We start from the raw sequence: 19244 nt of genomic DNA, 5'->3' as shown, positions 1-19244 counted from the left end.
TAATTTGAATTTCCCTCGGTATCTATCTATCTATCTTTAATTGCAATACTTATTATTATGTGATGTAACTGTATTTGTCACTGTTTTTTAAGATGTTTTAGTCATTTAGGGAATTTGCTGACCACATCTGCCTATCCCACTATTTGTCTGCAAGTCTATACGTATGGATGTAGCCACTCATTTTCAAAAGAGACCATTGAGCATTACTGTGCCAGTTTCTCTGCTTTTACCTTCTGTTTGTTTGTTTTTTTTGTTGTTGTTTTTTTATTGTTATTTCATTGCGGATAGAGCTGGAAATCAGGGCAAAACATGATAGTGCTCTGATTCAACTGACAAAACATGACTGGGTCATTTTGACCTAAGGTTAAATAATGCACTTTTAAGGTAGCACTGAGTCAAACGCCCTGCCGACAGCCTTCATAATGGTTCATGCTTGCTCTGCCCGTCAGTTTTTTTAGGGTCTGCATTCATTCTCAAAATCAGAGAACTGCTCAACCACAATGATCTGTGACTACGAAAGAGAGAGTGGGTCTGAATTCCTGTTCTGATGCTGTGAATGAGCACAGACCCCAGTATGGAGGGGAGACATTAGTGGTGACCCATGCATTAAAATCCATCACCCAGCCGGCCTTACCCTGTCCTTCACTATGACACACTTTGCAAGGGGAGGAGACAGACAACGGACACAGAGTTAGTTTGGGTTACACTGGAGACAAAATCCTCGGAGAACACACGAGTTCCACCTCAAACAGTACAGTAACACTCTGCACAGATCAAAGTTAACAAAAGCTGTGAACTATTGGGGACTTCCCCTGTTCACTTAGGTCAGTAAGCTGTGTGTGGATCTGTACACACACTGCCTCCGCTTACTGCTCCCTGGGCTCTGCAACCGTTTGTCTTTCTTTCAGCTGGAAAATCATAGTAGAGTCTAAACATAGAAATCTTTTCATTTTCTTTCCAGGGTATAAATACACTTTCTTTAAAACAGACATGTTCAAGATTTGAGCAATGCAAGTGTTGTTTATTACCTTTTAGTGGCACACACATCACAATCACAGCACAGAGAGAACACAAAAAAGATGCTAACCACTTTGTCCTCCTTTGTGGCATGCAGTCCAGGTAGCAGTGAGAATTAAGGAAAAGGAAAGGTGGAAGTGGAGCCAGAGAGGTGAAGAGAGGAAGAGAGGATAGAATGAAAGAGATTCAGAAAAGTATCATTTGTGAAATGGTAGATCAGGAAAGATTGTGGCAAAAGAGGAGAAAAACAAAGGAGAAAAGTGGGAACAAGAGGACGTGGTGCAAACATTTGTTAATAACATCCTGCAGAATAGATACACATACTTCATATTTAGTGACAGGGTGTGTGAGACGGTGAATGTATGACACATGTTAGGCTGCAGCGACATGCATGACCCAGCTTAGTATGACCTTGGTGTGACGCATGACCTGTGACATCATTAGGATGCGTCACAGCTTCTTTCAGCATGAAGAGCAAACTGGGACGACATAAGCAACATGAAGAAAACTCAAAAACAACCGTTATTTCTGAAATAAATTGTGTCTTTTTTATCTAAAATATCTTATTATGAATCTCAAGTGAATTGATTTAAAAAGACTGTGGTTTTTACTTAATTTGAATATAAATGACTGCATGAATTATGTCAAATTAGTTGTACATTATGTTTCTGTTATCAAATGTTTAAAATACTTCTTTGAAGATTTTTTTTGTAACTGAGATACTACTGTTTCATTAGCTTGCATTTTTACATGGATTTACAAACACCACAAGAATTCCTTTTAAAACCTTCTTATCAGTGGTTTATATAGGCTCGTGGTTTAAGACATGAAATTGATATTTTTCAGTTTAACTTAAAATATATATCCACACTGTATATGGTCAATCAAATATAAGATATTGAAACAGCAGCCGTATGTAATGCAAAAGCAAACAGTGACTTATGTAACACATAATGAGATCGATTTACAAAACAAATACATGTGGTGCCACTTGGGTAACACTGCTTCAGTGTTTCTCCTGAACCAAAACTATGATCTTTCCCATGACCTTACTTGTCTAACCTATTTCACACTCCAACTGTTCCTTAATGTAAAGTCATTTTACTGTAATCACGGCATCTTAATCCTCCGGAGTTTGTCCGTTTTGGCATTTCAAGAACTCAAAATGCAAAGGTGTTAAATACCTAATGAAACACTGTGATTGCATATAAACATGACACGTGTAACGTTGTGTAAAGTGTTTTACTCCATTGCATCAGATCACGTCATTGAGCCCAAACTCTGCGTTCTGTTTTTTATAAAATCTACATAGTTATTTGAGAAATCTGTCCTTTAAAGTTCAAGGACGTAAATTTAACATGAAAGCATTGAGCAAAAAAAGAGTTGTTTGAGTATTGCTCCTTTAAAATGACTAATGTCATGCTAGTCAAACAACTTTATTTCCATGCTGCCTACTGTGAAAGCTATATATTTGTCTTCACCAACAGGGATACTATCTTTATCTCCTACACTCACTGGCCCCTGAGCTCTGCATACGTGCGATGCCAGTGTGAGTTCAGGGCCAGCTGGTCCAGGCGGATATACAACAGATTGGGGACCAGCAGGCTGAGGGTGGAGGGCCCAGAGTCAGGTAAGATACCCAGGAGGAGGTGCTCTCTCTTGAGTTGGAGGAAAGCCCAGAGAGTGCATGGATTGAAGAGGGCCGAGTCTTAAAATAGTGTAAACATGTCCGGCATACGCATGGGTGCGTCACTGAGCAATCTAGGACTGAATCAACTTGTCCAACTAGGTGACATGATGTTGGCCTTTGTGTACAAGTGTACAATAAGAGCATTTTGATTAACCGTTTAGTCTATCTATCTATCTATCTATCTATCTATCTATCTATCTATCTATCTATCTATCTATCTATCTATCTATCTATCTATCTATCTATCTATCTATCTATCTATCTTTTCAGATTGAACAAAGTTCTAAGAAAGATATCAGTGTAGGTATTGGATTTGTTCTCTCTCTAATATCCATATTGGTATTTGCCTCAGGTGGGCCCTTATATACAGAATTACAGCAAACAAGTAAAGAAGACAATGATGATGCGAGAGTTTTTTTATATTCACCTTTTCAAAACTTGGATCTCTTTGGAAAATATTATTACTGCTACATAAACAGGTGAATGGCAGTCAACTCGTTTACACACTTCAACTCTCCACATCACCTGAAAAACAAATCCTCCCTTTTTTTATTTTTTTTAATTAAGGCTACAAAAATCTTCGGCCTCGCTCCCTGCTCTCACATGGCCACCTACCCTGCACCTCAACGGTGCTCATGGGTTCATCCCCACCAGCACCCCAGCATCAACCTGCAGGATCCCCCTTGGGGAGTCTAAGGTATTATCTCATCAGTACTCAAATCGCTGCATGTAAAACGAATGTGCAGGAAGTAATAAGGTCATAGGCTAGGCACCAAACTCTACCTCAGGTCTGTTGATGCAATAACCATTTGAAACATGAGCGAACTACATGCACAACTGACCTTTTGAACTGCTGTTTTCATTGTTGTGAGTTTATTGCAGGATTTTGTTGTAGTGAGATATTTGGAAATCCTATTTTAAATGTGTTAGCTTTTGTCTTTGCCTGATTCCTTCTATTCTTTATTTTGGCATGTTGCTTTAGAAGGTCAGCACTGTTGCTGTCTAACATGCTGGCTTGTGATGGTTGCAGTGTATACACAGGAGACAGGACAACACAGATGCTGCAACTAGAGTGCTTTTACATCCAAGTGAGCTACGGAGCTTCAGTTTGTTCAACAACAGATCAGCCTCAGACTTAAAATGAACAATAAAGAGCCTATGACTGATGCAAAGCCATTCTTACACACACTTTGGATTCACCAAAGTGTGGCCAGGGAGCATCAAAGCAGACAAAACAAACAGAAGCAGAAAGAACCGCACTCGACATCAGCCTATACCGCAGGAATGAGGCGAGTGTGAGCGGGAGAAAGAAAAAGTGAGAGGTTAAAGGTCAGGTTTCTCACATTGTTGGAGCGCAGAGAGACTCGTCCTCCACAGCGAGCGCAGAATTTGGTCTGGCAGTAGGAGCAGAGGTGGCCACAGCCGTCTGCAAACTTGGTCTTGCGGCAGATACCGCAGGTGGGAGCGTCGTCTTTCTGCAGGGTCTGCTGGCGCCGTGTGTCCGCCCCAATGCGACGCACCTCCTGTTTGTAGCTCTCAAACTGCTGGTGCAGTGTTCTGAGAAGAGAAAAGAGAATTAAATGAAGATTTGAAGACCTTTTGAACTTGACTAACTTCACCCTCCCATGCTTTTTCAACAGATCGGCTCTGACTACATGTAATCTTAGATTGGAAAAACAAGACAGGACGTGGAAGAGTTTCTGAATTGCTAAATAATTTTTCAAATCTAATAAATGTGAAAAAAGTCAAAGTTGACTTTATTCAGGCTCATGTTTGAGAACATTTGAGTATCAGCAAAATAACTGGCAATTAGAGCCCCACTTGAAAGGTGCTTTTCAAAAAAAATAAAATCATACACGTAATTAAATCTAACTTCAGCTCAGTTAAGCGCTCTGCAGCTCACAGCATCTGCCCTTCTTCGTAATGCCTCTCAGAGTGTTGGTGATGGAAAAGATCATGAATCCCAAATCAGACCAAGTGAAAACACACACAATGTTGTCTCAACAAAAGAGTCAAATGAATACTGCATTAGCATAGCCTATAGAGGACCAGACCGACAGTTTAATTACTTTGCTGAGTGAGACAGATATTAGAGCGGAAGGAGATGGCTTCATTCACAGCTTTGCAGCCAATTTCTCTTTTCATTGAAGCTCTGTGGTTAAAACTTACTCCTGAAAAGAAAGTGGTAATATTGGAAAGCCAACTGGTAAACAACTTGATCACCTGGCTCTATTGAAAGCAGACATGTTCTCTCGCCTGTATAGCTCAGCTGCTTAATCGTTAGGTCACTGATAGAAAACATATTCTCTGATCGGCTGCAAGCTGCTTTTTCTTGTCAAAGAAATCCAACAGATAGCAGTCCTCCAACATGACCCATCCAAAGTCCAGAGACAAAAAAGAAAACTTTTGGAGAAAGAAAAATCTGTCCTTTGAGGCTTTGCTGAAAAACAAGCTGTCCAAATTAAATGTTAAGTCATTCCAACAGAATGTACAGTCTCCATAAAATCGTCCCTTAGCTGCCAAACAGAAACTTTCCAGGAAACGAGCTGACAGAAGACAGTTGCAGAGTTGTGCATTCCTCTTCACTGTTGTCTCTCTCTCTGAGTCTCTGGTTTATCTAAGAGTAGAGACAACAGACTGTCACCACACCAAGCTGAGACAGGGAGGGGACTCTCAGATGGGGACATATCTGTCCAATCAGCTGACCGGAATGAGGTTGCAAAATAAAATGTAACATAAAAGTGATGATAAAGAATATTTACTTGAAATATGTCCATTGATGACACAATAATAAAACATAATAATGCAACATCTGTTTTCAGACATAGATATGCAGCTTTAGGGCTCAAGTCTTTCAAGCACCTTATTACATTACTTGTTACAATTATTTCTCAATGGTACTGTAAAGCTTAATGATGCATTTGTTCTCACAAATCCTCAGAAGCCCTCAGGTTATTACGGAAAGTCTTTCTGTAATAACCTGAGGGCTCAACATGAAAGCATCCATCTTTATCAGAGCCCAGGTCCCTGAAAGAGAAGTCACAGTACGCTGTGTAGAACTGACCACACCCATTTCTTGTTTTCATTTCTATTTGATTTTTTTTTTTAAACAAATCAGTCCACTAATGCATACAAGTTAAATCTACAAACTCATTATGTAAGACAATGTACAATACAAAATACAATAGACAATAAAGGAAGAACACAAAGCCAACACTTTTTGTTGAATGCCGGCTGAATTTTGTTATAAAGTTGAATGATAACATGCGCACTAGTTTGTAGAGTATTTCCATTTTAGGTAAACTGAAGTTAAAACACCCTGGTGACTTGATGTTTTCTATCTTACAGAGTTAGAAGTGAAGCATAAAAAGAAGCAAACTTTGATTATTACCATCATCATATTATTAGTATTTTGAAAGCCATTGAGCCATGACTGTATAATCAACTCGGTTAAAAAATATGCTTAGGATATAAAACATAGGTCCGATACCACATTGAGATGCTGCATTTGATGGTCATGTCATTGTGCTTTTTGTGTATTAAAGTGAAATGAACAAAATGGGAATTTGACCAGGAAACTAGTTTTCTTACGGTTAAAAAACTGGATTTCAAAATTCAGTCAACAAAGGTTCGCAGCTATTAAAAAAATATATGCCATCATGACGATAATCATGGTATCTTTAAACTCTACTGAATCTATTCTTCTATCTTTTCTGAGGATAGAAAAGATTAAAGCTATGAATAAATAACATAGATAAACCATCCAGAGGATTAAAGTCACTGTAGGCCACCAGAGAGACCAGAGAGTCTCGGCACATTCAGAGAGGTTAAGTATCTATATATGCTATATCTTAATGATGAAAATACAAATGTGTTTTCCCATAATTTCAAATGTTAAAAGTTGTCTAATGGAAGTTTTTTCTTGCCACGCTATGACGGATTAAGCTGGGCTCTTGTAATATAGCCATCAGTAAGGTCCTTTACCTGCTTTTTGTAAACATAACGATGAGCATGGTCTTGTTACCTGCTCTTTTGTTAATGTTAACAGACAAACAGTAAGGTCCTTTACCTGCTTTTGTAAAGTGTCTTGAGATAACGCCTGTTATGAATTGACGCTATATAAATAAAGATTGATTGATTGATTGATTGATTGATTAATCTTTAGCGAGATCCTACATGTATATTGAGTATTCTCTTCTGTGTAATTTTAGTTATTACTATTTGTTAAAATGAGGATCCTTGCAGCTTGCAGCATGCTTACATCCTTTATTTGGTGCTGATGTTTAAAAACAAAAGACAGATTTCTTCATTAGCAAATGTAAAAATAAATCCAAAACAAGATGAAGACTGAACTTAAGACTTGACACAAACCTCAGCTAACTGATCCATAGGTGATTTTAATAGAAAAAACAACAAAACACCCCCACTGCACCGACGTCAGAAGTGACCTCTGACCGTGAGGAGCTATCCATCCTGCCAATGTGAGTCCAGGGGCTAAGCCTAACCCATGCACCATGGGAACAGCTGTCAGAAGCAGAGGGTGCACAGCCGGTTGTCATAGTAACGTGGTGGCGTCAAGCACTGGGTGTCAGTGGGTGTCTGTGCAGCAGCTGTTCCTGTTCCTAGAGCTACCGTTTCGTCTTCACCCATTTCACACATTTATGCAGACAAGCTGCAGCAGGCGATTTTTAAAGGTTGACAAAAATGTGTGTTTTGTGTCCTCAATCAAAAAAGAGTTCTGCAGCAGCGTGAAGAGACTCGTCACTTTCAACTAAACTTCTCTAGATTTATCCTTTGGGGATTTCTAATGAGTCTCAATATATCCCATCAAGATGAAAGGATAAACACAAAAGATGGTACTCCACAGCTGTTGTTTCTAATCAAACCACAGCAAATGTTTCTATCAATGATACAGTACATGATGTCTGGATTCTCCAAATATGTCAAATCTTGGTACAGAATCGGTTGCTAACTATATTTACATACACAAGGAATTTGTCTTGGGGTATTGGTGCTAAAAAAACAGTTAACATGGGCAATAAGGCTAAAATAGCAAGTACTCAAATACCTCCCTCTACTCTACACATGTAGTAACATCGTGTAGCTTTAAAGCTATTTTGACTGTTTAGTTGTTCACCAAGGAACAGCACTAAGCAGCTAGAAAGCTGCCAAAATCACCACAAGACCATTATTCATCCCCACAGTGGAAGTTCATAAAATCAGTGTATTTGAATAAATTCATTTGCTGTCAAGGGGAAGATAAAACAAGGCATTGATAATTTTATTAATGACGTCATGTTTTGATTGAGAGCCCCCATGGAACAAAAATGTGTTAAAAGAAAACTAATGATCTCGTAATACTGACAGTAAAGTTTTTAGTCCTCTATAAAGAAATCTAAAATACAAAGTATGCAGCTAAAATGTTAATTACAAATGTGACTGACTAAACATTTACAGCTTAAAAAGTGACAGAGTGGGCCTCTAGATTCATGCACTGTAAGTCAACACACAACTCCAAGGATCATAATGTCAACAACAATGCATCTTATTAACACTTCCTTTGTGGTAAATGGAATATGTCCAAGACTCCCACTTCCATCCCCTTTTGCTTCTCTTATATAGCTCTTTTCCAGTCTTCTGACTACTCAAAGTGCTTTTACACCACATGTTACACCTACACATTCACATACTGAAGGTGGAGGCTATTTTCTACAGTGACCATCAGATCTAACAAATCCCATTCACACGCCACAGACGAAGCAGCAGGAGCAATTTGGGTTTAAGGCCCTTACACACCAAGGAGACCACCACCCGACAGTCTGTCAGTGAGTGGTCGTAGCCCTAGTTTTTGGGTTGAAACTGCAGAGCCGCTTGTTCAAGTCCTGAAGCAGGCCGTAAGATTAGTCTGACAGCCTGAGAGGTGTAAAACCAGAGATTCCCACAAGGATTAATAAAGTGTATAAAATAAAACGTAAACTATCAGGTAACCCTACTTATTTTACTACATATTTTCCTTTCAGTCGGCGATAGGGGTAAATCTTTCATACCCCTAAGTTGCATCTCCAGATTTTAAACTTTTTAGAGAAGATACTTTGGCCTGATTAGAAGGAAGCCTATTCTGTCTGTCAACTTCCTAACTAAGGTAATTCATAACATAAAGCCGTTATCTTTTAGTTCTAATTTAATTTGGATTTTCCTGAAGTTGATAACTTCCGAGGTTAGCAAGTTAGCCACCGGTGTGGTAGCTCAGCTAAAATAGCCTGACCAGGGACAGTGTTTTTACATAACACACAAATTGAGCTGTCCTTTAGAGTTCACTGCTCGTTACTGGAGTTGTGTCCACAGAGTCATGAGGCGGCAGTTTTAGGAACTTTGTTTCTCATGACAGTGCACTGGAAAGACAAGGGGTGCGTTCGGATTGTCCCTCCAATCCACTTTCACAAGCATTTTTTCCTTAACCCCGGAAGTAGTTAAGTGGCGGCCATGATAAGCCGTTCGAATTCTCTGAAATCTTGGTAATGTACCTTTAAACTAATGAGAATAATCCTTTTAGTGTAATAAACATTTAAATGGATGTTACAATTTGTATTAAGATTTAGTAAACCTTAAACTAAAGAATTTATTATTTAAGTGTAACAACCTTTAAACCATTTAGAATAATAAACCTTCAAACTAATGAAAAAAAATATCATATAGGTAAAATTAAACCTTACAAATATGCTAGATTGTTTTTTTTTTAATGTAACAAATATCTAAAACGGTATCTTGTTAACAAGAAACAGTATTTGAATGTCACACTGCCTTAGCTGCTGTTTTAAAGTCATCCAATAGATGGCACTGCTGCGGACCTGAAAGTGAAACCTTCAGCTCTGCAGAAACATTATAGTGTGAAAAAGTAACTTCTTCAAGTACTGTTATGCGTTTCTTTTTTGTTATAAAAAATGACAGTAACGATGGTCAGGTGATTCAGGTGTAGAAGCTGAACAGCCGCTGTCTCCGCTCTGTAGGATAGTGATGAAGAGGACCAGTGGGAGAGACGTGTTTGATGTCAGATGGGTATTCATGCACAAAATGCACTTCCACACAAGCAGGCAGGCAGGCACACATAAACAATGACACAGACAGAAAACCCACATGTATGGGTTTTCCTTGGCCCTGGGGTCTCACTTTTTCAGCTCAGCTTGTCCAAAACTCCCACTTCCTCCCCTTCTGCCTCTCTCTTTCTTGTTTTCTTTTTATCACTCCCTCATGTGTCTCCACTCTTCACCAGTCATTGGTGTGGAGTTGTTAATTAGCACTGCTATGAATACTTTGCCTGGGATGGGGAAGGGAGAGGGGGATGCTGTGTGTCTTTAGTTGTGTGTGTGTGTTTGTATATGCAGTGCTATTTCTGTCCCTTCAGCTGATTACTTGTGATGCCCGGCATGGGATTTTTTCTCAGTTTTATGAGAGAAAAAAGTTAGATAACAAGCATGCGGTTTGTGTTCGCTTTTAGCAGAGCAGAAGGCGGCATGTGTGAAATTTAAAACATAAATCTTTAAATCACACAGAAGTAAACCAAGGAGTCATTTTATTTCTAATGCACCAGTTTGGATTTTGTTGGCTGAAATTATATCTCCTGCAAACAATATTTTTAGCTACAGAGCTACCATAAAATAATGCAAACCTAAAACTATGGAAACTCTTCCAGAATGTGCTTTAAAAAATAAAAAATAAACTAGTAATTGTAATAAGTAACTTAATGTTTTACTTTAACAGTTCAGGATTTGAGGGCGAGGACGAACTATTGACTTTAGAAAACACAATGCAGGCTTGTTTCTTCTTAACTATTGTTGTAGCTAATAGCTCCTTAAATCAAAACAAGTTGGCCATTTTTTTTGGCATCATGCCAAAAGTCCAAGTTGTAACCTGTACAAACTTAGAGAATCTGGCAATTGTTTTCATTTCACCTCTGCCTGAAGACCTAGCAACTTAACAAATTTGGCTACACCTTTTCTCTTGTACCTCGAACACCATCAAACAGCAAGTTTTGTATTTAATATAGCCTCACATACAATATTTTGTCTTAGCTTTTGTGAGATAGTATTTAACAATTACTGTTCAGGATTTGTGACACTAAAGTTTAATACAAAGCAACCTATCCTCTTTTTTGAGAGGTCTGGAGTCCAAATAATGAGCAAGCTAAATAAAAAGTCCCAGAACTCCATGACAGCACTTGTGTTAATGATGGAGCTAGAGACCAGGGCACTTTCTGAATAGCCACAGTTCAGTATGCAGTGCAGACTTTTCAGTAGGAAGTTTCAGTAGACTGAACTCTTGTGGTTGTTCAGTATGCATTTTGTGGGTCCACTTCAGTATCAGTACTAACTTCTGGGTTTTATGCAGTATGGATCTGATGCATCTTGTCAGGAAATTAGTTTTATTTTACAACCCACAATGCTGTGTGAAATTAACCGTGAAACCTAAATTCACAAGCACCTTCAAATTCAAAACAAACAAACATGGATTCATCGAATCAATTGTTGATCAAGAATAAAAGTCGCCACTGAAATTGCTCCTTTTAATTAACAAACAAAAATGTTACAAATGTCTGCATTATTATCAGACCTTTTTTCCTGACTTAATGCACTACTCGTCTTGAATAAAAGCTTACTGCATGCTGAACTGTGACTATTCGGAAAGGGACATGTTGAAGTATGCTGTGGGAGTAAAGGGGTGGGAGTGGAGGGTTTTGTAGGAGTAAAACTGAAAGTGAGAAGAGTCCGAATGTGAGCAGACAGAGTGGGGTAAAAAGGAAACCTGATGGGAAGAACAGGTAAGGAGTGTCCCAGAAAGTCCTCCCATTTTAGTAAGAGATGTATAAAGACTGTCTACAGAGATGGTGATAAAAGAACAAGTGAAAAGGCAAAAGATGAACAAAGAAAGCCAAAACGGAAACAAGCGTGGGCCAGGGACCAGCAGTGGAGAAAAGCTGATGCATCCGGAGCCGCTCTATAAATACCACTTGAGAAGAGGAGTGGATGATGGATAGAGGATGGAGACAAAATGATGAAAAGGAAGTGGAGGAGAAAAAGGATCAGATAGAGCTACTCAGGAACACTGCTAATCTTATGAAAAAAAGCAAGATCAGTAATTTATTGAAGTGTTGAAACAAAATCCAGAAAAATCTTCACAACCCTTCTGGTGTGGGCTGTGTGAGAAGAAGAAAGAAGTCAAGGAAGGGAACAAGATGAGCAACAGATGGTTGTTTTAACCAAATGCAAATATCTCCTTTGTGTTCTTATTTGCCTGGCATGATGATATCCACCATGACTTTTACACATTTGCCTCCCTCCTCTGTCTAAAGGCCATAAAATGGTAATCGTCATGATGCTAGCTGAAATAAATCACACAGATGGCCATTGTGTATCTTATCTATGGGGATGCAGTTTCTCAAATAGTGTGGTCGATCCTTCCTGTTTGATTCCCAGCTGTTATTCTTTCTAGGATTCAACTTACAGCCACATGTAAACAGACTGCTTGAGTCACATAAATCTGTTTGATTAGCTGTAGTGAAGCTTAGTCCTGTTTTAGAATTGGAATGTGTCAGGAAGCTAACACCACCTATTCTCCATTACATACAAATCAATCTATTAATAAGCCGCAATACATGACATACAATTTGGGTTGTATGACTGTAAGTTTGCGGTCGTCTTTGGTATGTGCTTTTCTGTTTACATGTATGTTATTGAGTATTCTTTGTTTTAATTCATGTGTTATGTGTTAACACAAGGGCTAGTTAATAGAGAGTAATAGGTATACTTGACTCCTTTGAATTGTGCTTTGTATCATCAGAAACCTGGTAGTATTTTTGTATGGTCGTGCATAGCGACCTCATTTTGCCCTGAGACGGGAAAGCTCTGTATTTCTTTTCTGAAAAAGACCCTCCAATGATGCAAAAATCATCATTTTACGTCATCAGGGGCTGTTTTGGTTAAAAGGGGTGGAACTACAGTACATCGATAGTTCCTCCTTGACCCACTGAAGCCACAGACCTATTACAGATCAGTGGGTGGGAGGTTACTGCCAGAATCTAAAAGCAACATCCGCCATCTTGCTATAAAGCTATGCTAACAGGCTCTGTGGAGAAAGCTGAGAAGAACAGTAGGAGGCGGTGAATACAAGAAGCCCAGTCCTGCTCAAGCTGGGTGGACTAGATAGATAGATACTTTATTGATCCCGAGGGAAATTCAGGTGGTGTCGGTGCTCTCATTTTTGGCATTTTGAACACACATAGGCCTTGTTTACATTGCACCTCCACATCTGATTTTTAGCACATCTATATTGCATGTAGTTTGTTTTTAGCCAGTCTGGACCAAAAAAAAGCAACAAGATCGGATTTTTCAAATTCTGATTCAAACCAATGCGGTTAAAACGGATTCCTACCGATCCAATTCAATCAATTCAATCTACTCAGTCGCTTTAAGAAGTCTTCTGCATCACTTGCAATGTGACCATCTACAGTAACTGTAATAATTGTAGATGAGTAGGAACTAATGTCTGTATGAACATAGAGGGATGAGAATAAGGAACAGACTAGAACAGAGGCTGATAAAAGTTACTAGGCTTCACGAGTGGTGCATTCGGATTGTCCCTCCTATCTCCTCTCACTCTCCTTTTTTCCTTAACCCTGGAAGTCTTCAAGTGGCAGCCATGATAAGAGCAGTTTGAATTCTCTAAAAGTCGAGGAAAGGTGGGTCAATGCTTCCTTGACCAAAGGAGAAGAGGAAGTGCCGCCCCACCTAGGTCCACAACTTTTAAAGGGATTCGCGCATCCAAGCGTTCACGAAAACTAATAATCTGTTGGAGGAGAAATGTGGAGACAATCTGCATTTGGTTTCTATTGATTTGACTAATAATTTGTTACTACCTTTGTATTTATTTTATGCATTTTTATTTTGTGTGTGAATAAGGTGAACATTGCTTTTAGACATTCTTGTATCATCTTTTGTGGAGATGCTTTGCTGTTATTTGATGTTGACTTAATGCGAGAAATTGTAATATAAAACCTTGTTAATAAAAAAAATGGGATGCAGCGTTATGAGCGTTAGCTCTGCAATAATAATTTGCCTTTAACAACTTTTAACAATCTTAAACCCAGAGGTGATTGATGTGAAGCTGAGATCTGTTGCGATTGACTGCTGAAAGTTGGCGATCTCTGCACAATATGCACTTCAGCATTCACAGACCCCGCTCCGTCATTTTATGTGACCTACCACTTTGTGGCTGAGTTGCATGACTTTCATTTCTTGTTCCTAGCTTAACCAAGTGGCTTTAGTGGTTACAAAAAACAGAACTGTTTGACAATATTAATCACAATCATTCCTTTGGCTAAAAATCAACATTGTTGGAAAGAGACAGTGGTCTCCTGGGTGAGCCCCTGTGATTTACCTATTCAATAGAACAAAGGGGGAGTACTCTTTTGGTAGGAAATTTTAGACTGAAATCCACTACCTGTATCTACTATCTACATTCCAGACAGACTCGGCTGTTCTTCAATGTAGTGTTTGAAATGAAAGTAGGGGAAAGGGTGAGTCATCAACACCAGGCTATGTAAATCCTAAAGTGAAAAATTTTGACTTGAATTAAAATAATGTAATGTTGACCAAACTTGCATTTGTAATGGTCCATTCATAAAATGGTGTCCTGGATAGAAAGCCATTAAGCTACATATCTTTAGCTTGTCTCCAACAGGTAGCATTAGCCTGAGCAGCCCCTTCCTTAGCTAGTGCTCAGATATTGATATGAGTCCTCTTTGTATTGATGTTGAGAGTGTTTTATCCGTATTTATGGAGCAGAGTGCATTTTTGGCATGGACTCCTCAGTGTGTATCAGTGTGTCCATCACTGTCTCTCCAGCTCATACATTTATTTTTTCCCCTTCTTCTCCATTTATATACCTCTAACTCTTTCTCCATTGCCTTTGTTTCTCCCCCCCTAAACATCAGTCATATCAGTATGGGTGTATGAAATTGCAGTCTGTCAAAGTTCAGTCAAATTTAAAATGCAGTTTATCCGACTTTCTCTCATTCTTTTAAATACTAATGGTACTGAGAGAAACATGCACACAAATCACAGATCACAAAACATCAGACCTCAGATTGCCATCTGGGTGACGTGTAAGCCAAGACTCTAGTTGGTGGAGTCACTGCAGAGTAATTATGGGCAACCTCTAATCCCCTCACTTTATCCCAGCCGCCTTGACAAGCAGCCTGCTCCTCTGACTTCACTTAATTTTCCATGGGTCCCACAAACCATCATGCATAGTGAGCTAGACTAAAATTCATTGATGTTGGGGATTTTTTTCTGCAAACTAGACAAATTGTTAAATTACAGCCAATATTCATGTTGGGCAATTTTACTCATGCAGTAAAGGAGTAAATACATAGTGCCCCGGCCTTTAGACTTACCTGTTTCTAGTCTTGTCATGCACACATCATTTAGCAGGAAATTAGATCTGCATTAAATCAAGTGTTGCTCCGACAGCTTTCTTTGAAAATGTCTTTTTTTTAAATTCCTCATCATAATATTTCCTGCACAGTTTAGCTGTAATTCAGCAGTAGGAAATGCCATTCTTTGAAGTATTTCAGAAAAATTGACTTTAAATTGCATTATCATATTCTGACATTGCAATCTTTTAATTATTATAAGGGCTGTCAGCATTAATCACAATTCATTAAGGTTTAACACATTATTTTTTTTAATCTGGGATCAAACACATTATTTTGTCTCTTTAGCCACACCTAGATAAGCCTCCACGGTGTCTCAAACTTAGAACATCTTCACAGCAATGGAAAAGAACAACACTGCTGCATCTTTTAATGGCTCATTTATAAATAAAAAGAAAAAAGAAACTCTGAAACAGGGTCAAATGTCATATTCACCTTATGACACCAAACATTTCCCTTTGTAACGTATCATTTAGCTGTTTCCTTGCTTTTTCCTTGGTAAAGTTAATGTCATAACCTCTGATCCATCAGAACAGCTATAATTTCCAAATGAAAGCAGGATTCAATTCAAACAACAATCTTGAGCTTAATACAATGCAGAAATTAAATATATATTGCTTATATTTTTATCAATTCATAGCGAGCTTACCGTTTGGGGCGTTAGGTATGCGCTACGCTGTGCCCCGTTTGTGTGCCAAACAGAGGCGGCACATTTGCGCAAGGTAAATAGGCGGACGTGGCGCGTCATAATGATCACATGACATAATTGATTGTTGAAATTGTTTTCAAACGATCTCCTCAGATAGGCTGCTGTGGTATGAATAAAATAATGATTCAAATGGGTAAAGTAGTGTTAAGTAATCCACAGGGAGGTAAACGGTTAAAAACCGTTCATTCGTGAAAAAATGTTTTTTGTTTAAAATGTTATGCAAATCATAACGCCTGGTGGGAGGGGCTTTTTGTTTAAAAAGAAGGCTGCTTGCTTGCTTGCTTGAGACTTCGACGTCAGTCTACTCCTGGTTACAGAGAAGGTAACATCTTTTGGGGATTCCTTTGTTTGCGCAGTGCACATGTGGGAGTTTTGCCTTTTTGGAAATCTTTCATATGTGTAAATAATATTTTTACTGGGGTTTTTTTTGTAAATATTGTACACTGCACTTTGGGAGGCCGATAAAAAAATAAATACAGTCTTTGACTACACCTGTGTTTGTACAATCTGTTTTGGGTGTTTTGAAAAGAACGCTGTCACACAATTGTGCAAATAAAATGTGATTCATCACAGTTAACTATTGAAATTAATCACAAATGCAAAATATAACTGCTTGACAGCTCCAACAACCAAATTCTCCAAGGAGGAGATGTAAACTAGTGAGAGGGATGTCTGGGTTTGCCGCCATCTTGAGCAAGATTAGCAGAAAAAATAAATGGATGGATACCATACAAGAACTATTAACTTTTTTGTTTCCTTGGGGAAAAAGTTCTGCCAAAGATTCAGCTGCTTTCACTAAAATTAATTACTAAAGACAAAAAAAACCCAGAAAAGAACATTCACATGTAAACAGAACAGCACATCGCAATGCAAAACAACACACCATATAAAACAATGGATAATGCATTTGCCTCCTGTTTTTCCTCGTAGAAATTGTTCTGCTTTTGCAGGTTGGTTGCACTTATTTCACCTTATTTTTCACTATCAGTTGTCTTTTCAGTTGCAGATCAATTGTTAAAAAATGAAATTATAACAATTCCTCACAACTCATGTTGATACAGCACCACAAGATAACAGCATAACACATACTAATTGGACTGTCATACAACCGTGTGGCCGCTGTGCATATAATGCCATCCCTTCCTGTGACCACAAACAGAGATGAAGGGAGAGAGAGAGATGTAGAGAAGTCTGGGTAGAATGCTTTCTTATTAAACTTTAATGCTAGGGAGGTCTGGGAGCACTAAAGAGGCCACTCACAGAGGCTCACTCGGGTCTCTCACTCTGTCTCTCAACACACTCACTCACTCAGAGTCCCACCCTGCCACACACCCCACGAGCAACTACATCTCCTCGTCCTGTGAGAGTGTGAAAGACTGTATGCTGGTTTTCTGTCACATTTTGACCCCTACCTCTCTGCTACTGCAGCGAATGATTAACCAACTCTCTAAATCAGCCCATGTGTATCAACTCACAAACACATGGCTGTTTCCCAGATCACACAAGATAAAAAAAAACATTGTGGCATTAAGGACATGTTCACCAGAATATTTATAGAATAAAAGTTTGAAAAGAGGAATTGTGGAAGTGACTCTTTTTTTTAAATTAATTAATGTATCTGCTCCTTAACAGTTTCCTTTTGGTTTGACTATCTGTGAACTGTCTCATGTTGTGGAGTAAGGATTTGTGATTTTACTACTCTTTGTCTCAAGTCTGCTCCTGAATCATTTTTCTTTGAACGTTAGTGGGTTGCTGTTGCTGCTCAGAGTTGATGCTCTGCAACAAGTGCTGGAGACAGTCCTGAAGGGATTGCAAACCATGGAGTAAGAAAAGGATACTTTGACACTTCTTTTCATATGCCACAACATTAACGCAAACACATAGACTGTATCAGGGATAGGCTCGTATTAGCATGATAGTATCAACAGATATATTAGCCACGTTCTCCAAAATTAACATTGCGCAAAAAAAAATCAACATGTTAAAGCTATTACGCTTGTGGAAATAGTTTCACTTGTTTACTGATTTCTGATGGTGAACTCCCAGGAGTCACCTTTAAGACGACAGATCGGGACCTCACTGCAATGAAAAGGCTAAAATCAAAAGGCTTCAAAATACTGCTAGTACTAATACTAACCCTTTAATTTGTGTGCAGTTGCACAAAAGAGCTGTGTTTGTTAATCAGTCATACTTCAAATTACTTTGACTTCCATGGGCTGAAGCATCCATTTCAAGCTTCAAAACTTACTACTTTGGCCTAAAGTCAGGATACACAGAAATATTTTGCTGGCACTCACACAGCAACATGTGCACTGATTTACACCCAAAAGTGCACCAGTTTTCATTTTACAACTGGAAAGCAAACATAAGATGCCAGTTTTGAAGCCATCACGCTGCAAAGATGACAGATGTGTTGAAAAACTCACAAGAATTCAAACAAAGCAGTAACCTCCCAACCTCCTCATCCCCCCTCCCTCCACTGGTTTCCATTCCTCCAGGTGTTGTAGACACACTCGACAGCCTTCCTTTAATTAAAAGACAAAGTGTGACGGAACCAATACATAGACAAACACGTGCATACACAAGCACACACATATGGAGCTCATGGCTTCACACTCTCTCCAGCTGTCTGGGGAAAAAAAGCATGAGGCTGGCTGCAAAGCAACAGGACAAAATGTACAGTGACAAAGGCATTCTGTCTCCACAAGACTGTACCTTCCATCTGCAAGCTTTCATTCACAGGCTGAGGAAACAGTAACACCATCTGATTTTGTGCTGCATTTTGTATGCTGCTGATCAAAAGTAGTTCCATCTATGGAGAGGTTGTGTGTACATGGAGGTAGGTGTATGTGAACATGAAGGTATTCACCTATGAAAAATAGGAATGTGCATACTAGCATACACATACAATCTTTGAGATCTGAATAAGTGATCAGATACATGATAAGTCACACATGTACAGAATGTGCATGAGTTAAGATCATTTCCTCGTTATTTAGTGGAAGCCAACAGCAGGTAAAAAACCCAGAAACAGGTTAAGAAGAAAAAAGCTGAGTACATCAACAGCAGCCAGTGAACTGAATATTTTAATATTTCAGGAACTGCCTCCATGTGTGCTATTTTCAGAACAGATTCATAATTCAGCATTAGAATTTTCCACGCAGAAATCTTGAAACTCTTAAAAGTGCAAAGGAAAATGTTCCTTTTTATGTTAACTAACAGATAACAAATAGGGTTCAGTGGGAATCTCCCGTTTACTCTGGAGACTAGATCTGCTCACTTGATATGATACAAGCTTTTGTGTTTAAGCTTGTTGGTTTTAGCAGCTGCTTTCAGCAAAT

The 19244-nt window shown here is 38.8% G+C and overlaps 1 protein-coding gene across 5 annotated transcripts in view; it reads right to left on the bottom strand.

The window, feature by feature from the left end:
- rims1b (regulating synaptic membrane exocytosis 1b) overlaps positions 1–19244 on the bottom strand; it is a 76474-nt gene that overhangs the window by 50023 nt on the left and 7207 nt on the right. For 3 of the 5 annotated variants that reach the window (XM_079337745.1, XM_079337746.1, XM_079337747.1), the window contains exons 2-3: positions 4051–4264; positions 635–655 (exon numbers count right to left, since the gene is read on the bottom strand). In XM_079337745.1, coding sequence (XP_079193871.1) covers positions 635–655; positions 4051–4264 — 235 coding nt within the window. The remainder of the gene's footprint in view (positions 1–634; positions 656–4050; positions 4265–19244) is intronic. The other 2 variants (XM_079337742.1, XM_079337743.1) reach the window with 1 other exon arrangement.

The sequence above is a fragment of the Symphodus melops genome (genome assembly GCF_947650265.1).
Source record: "Symphodus melops genome assembly, chromosome: 2".
NCBI lineage: Eukaryota > Metazoa > Chordata > Actinopteri > Labriformes > Labridae > Symphodus > Symphodus melops.
Note: the sequence above shows the minus strand (reverse complement) of the source record. Positions and strands in the feature narration are given on the sequence as shown.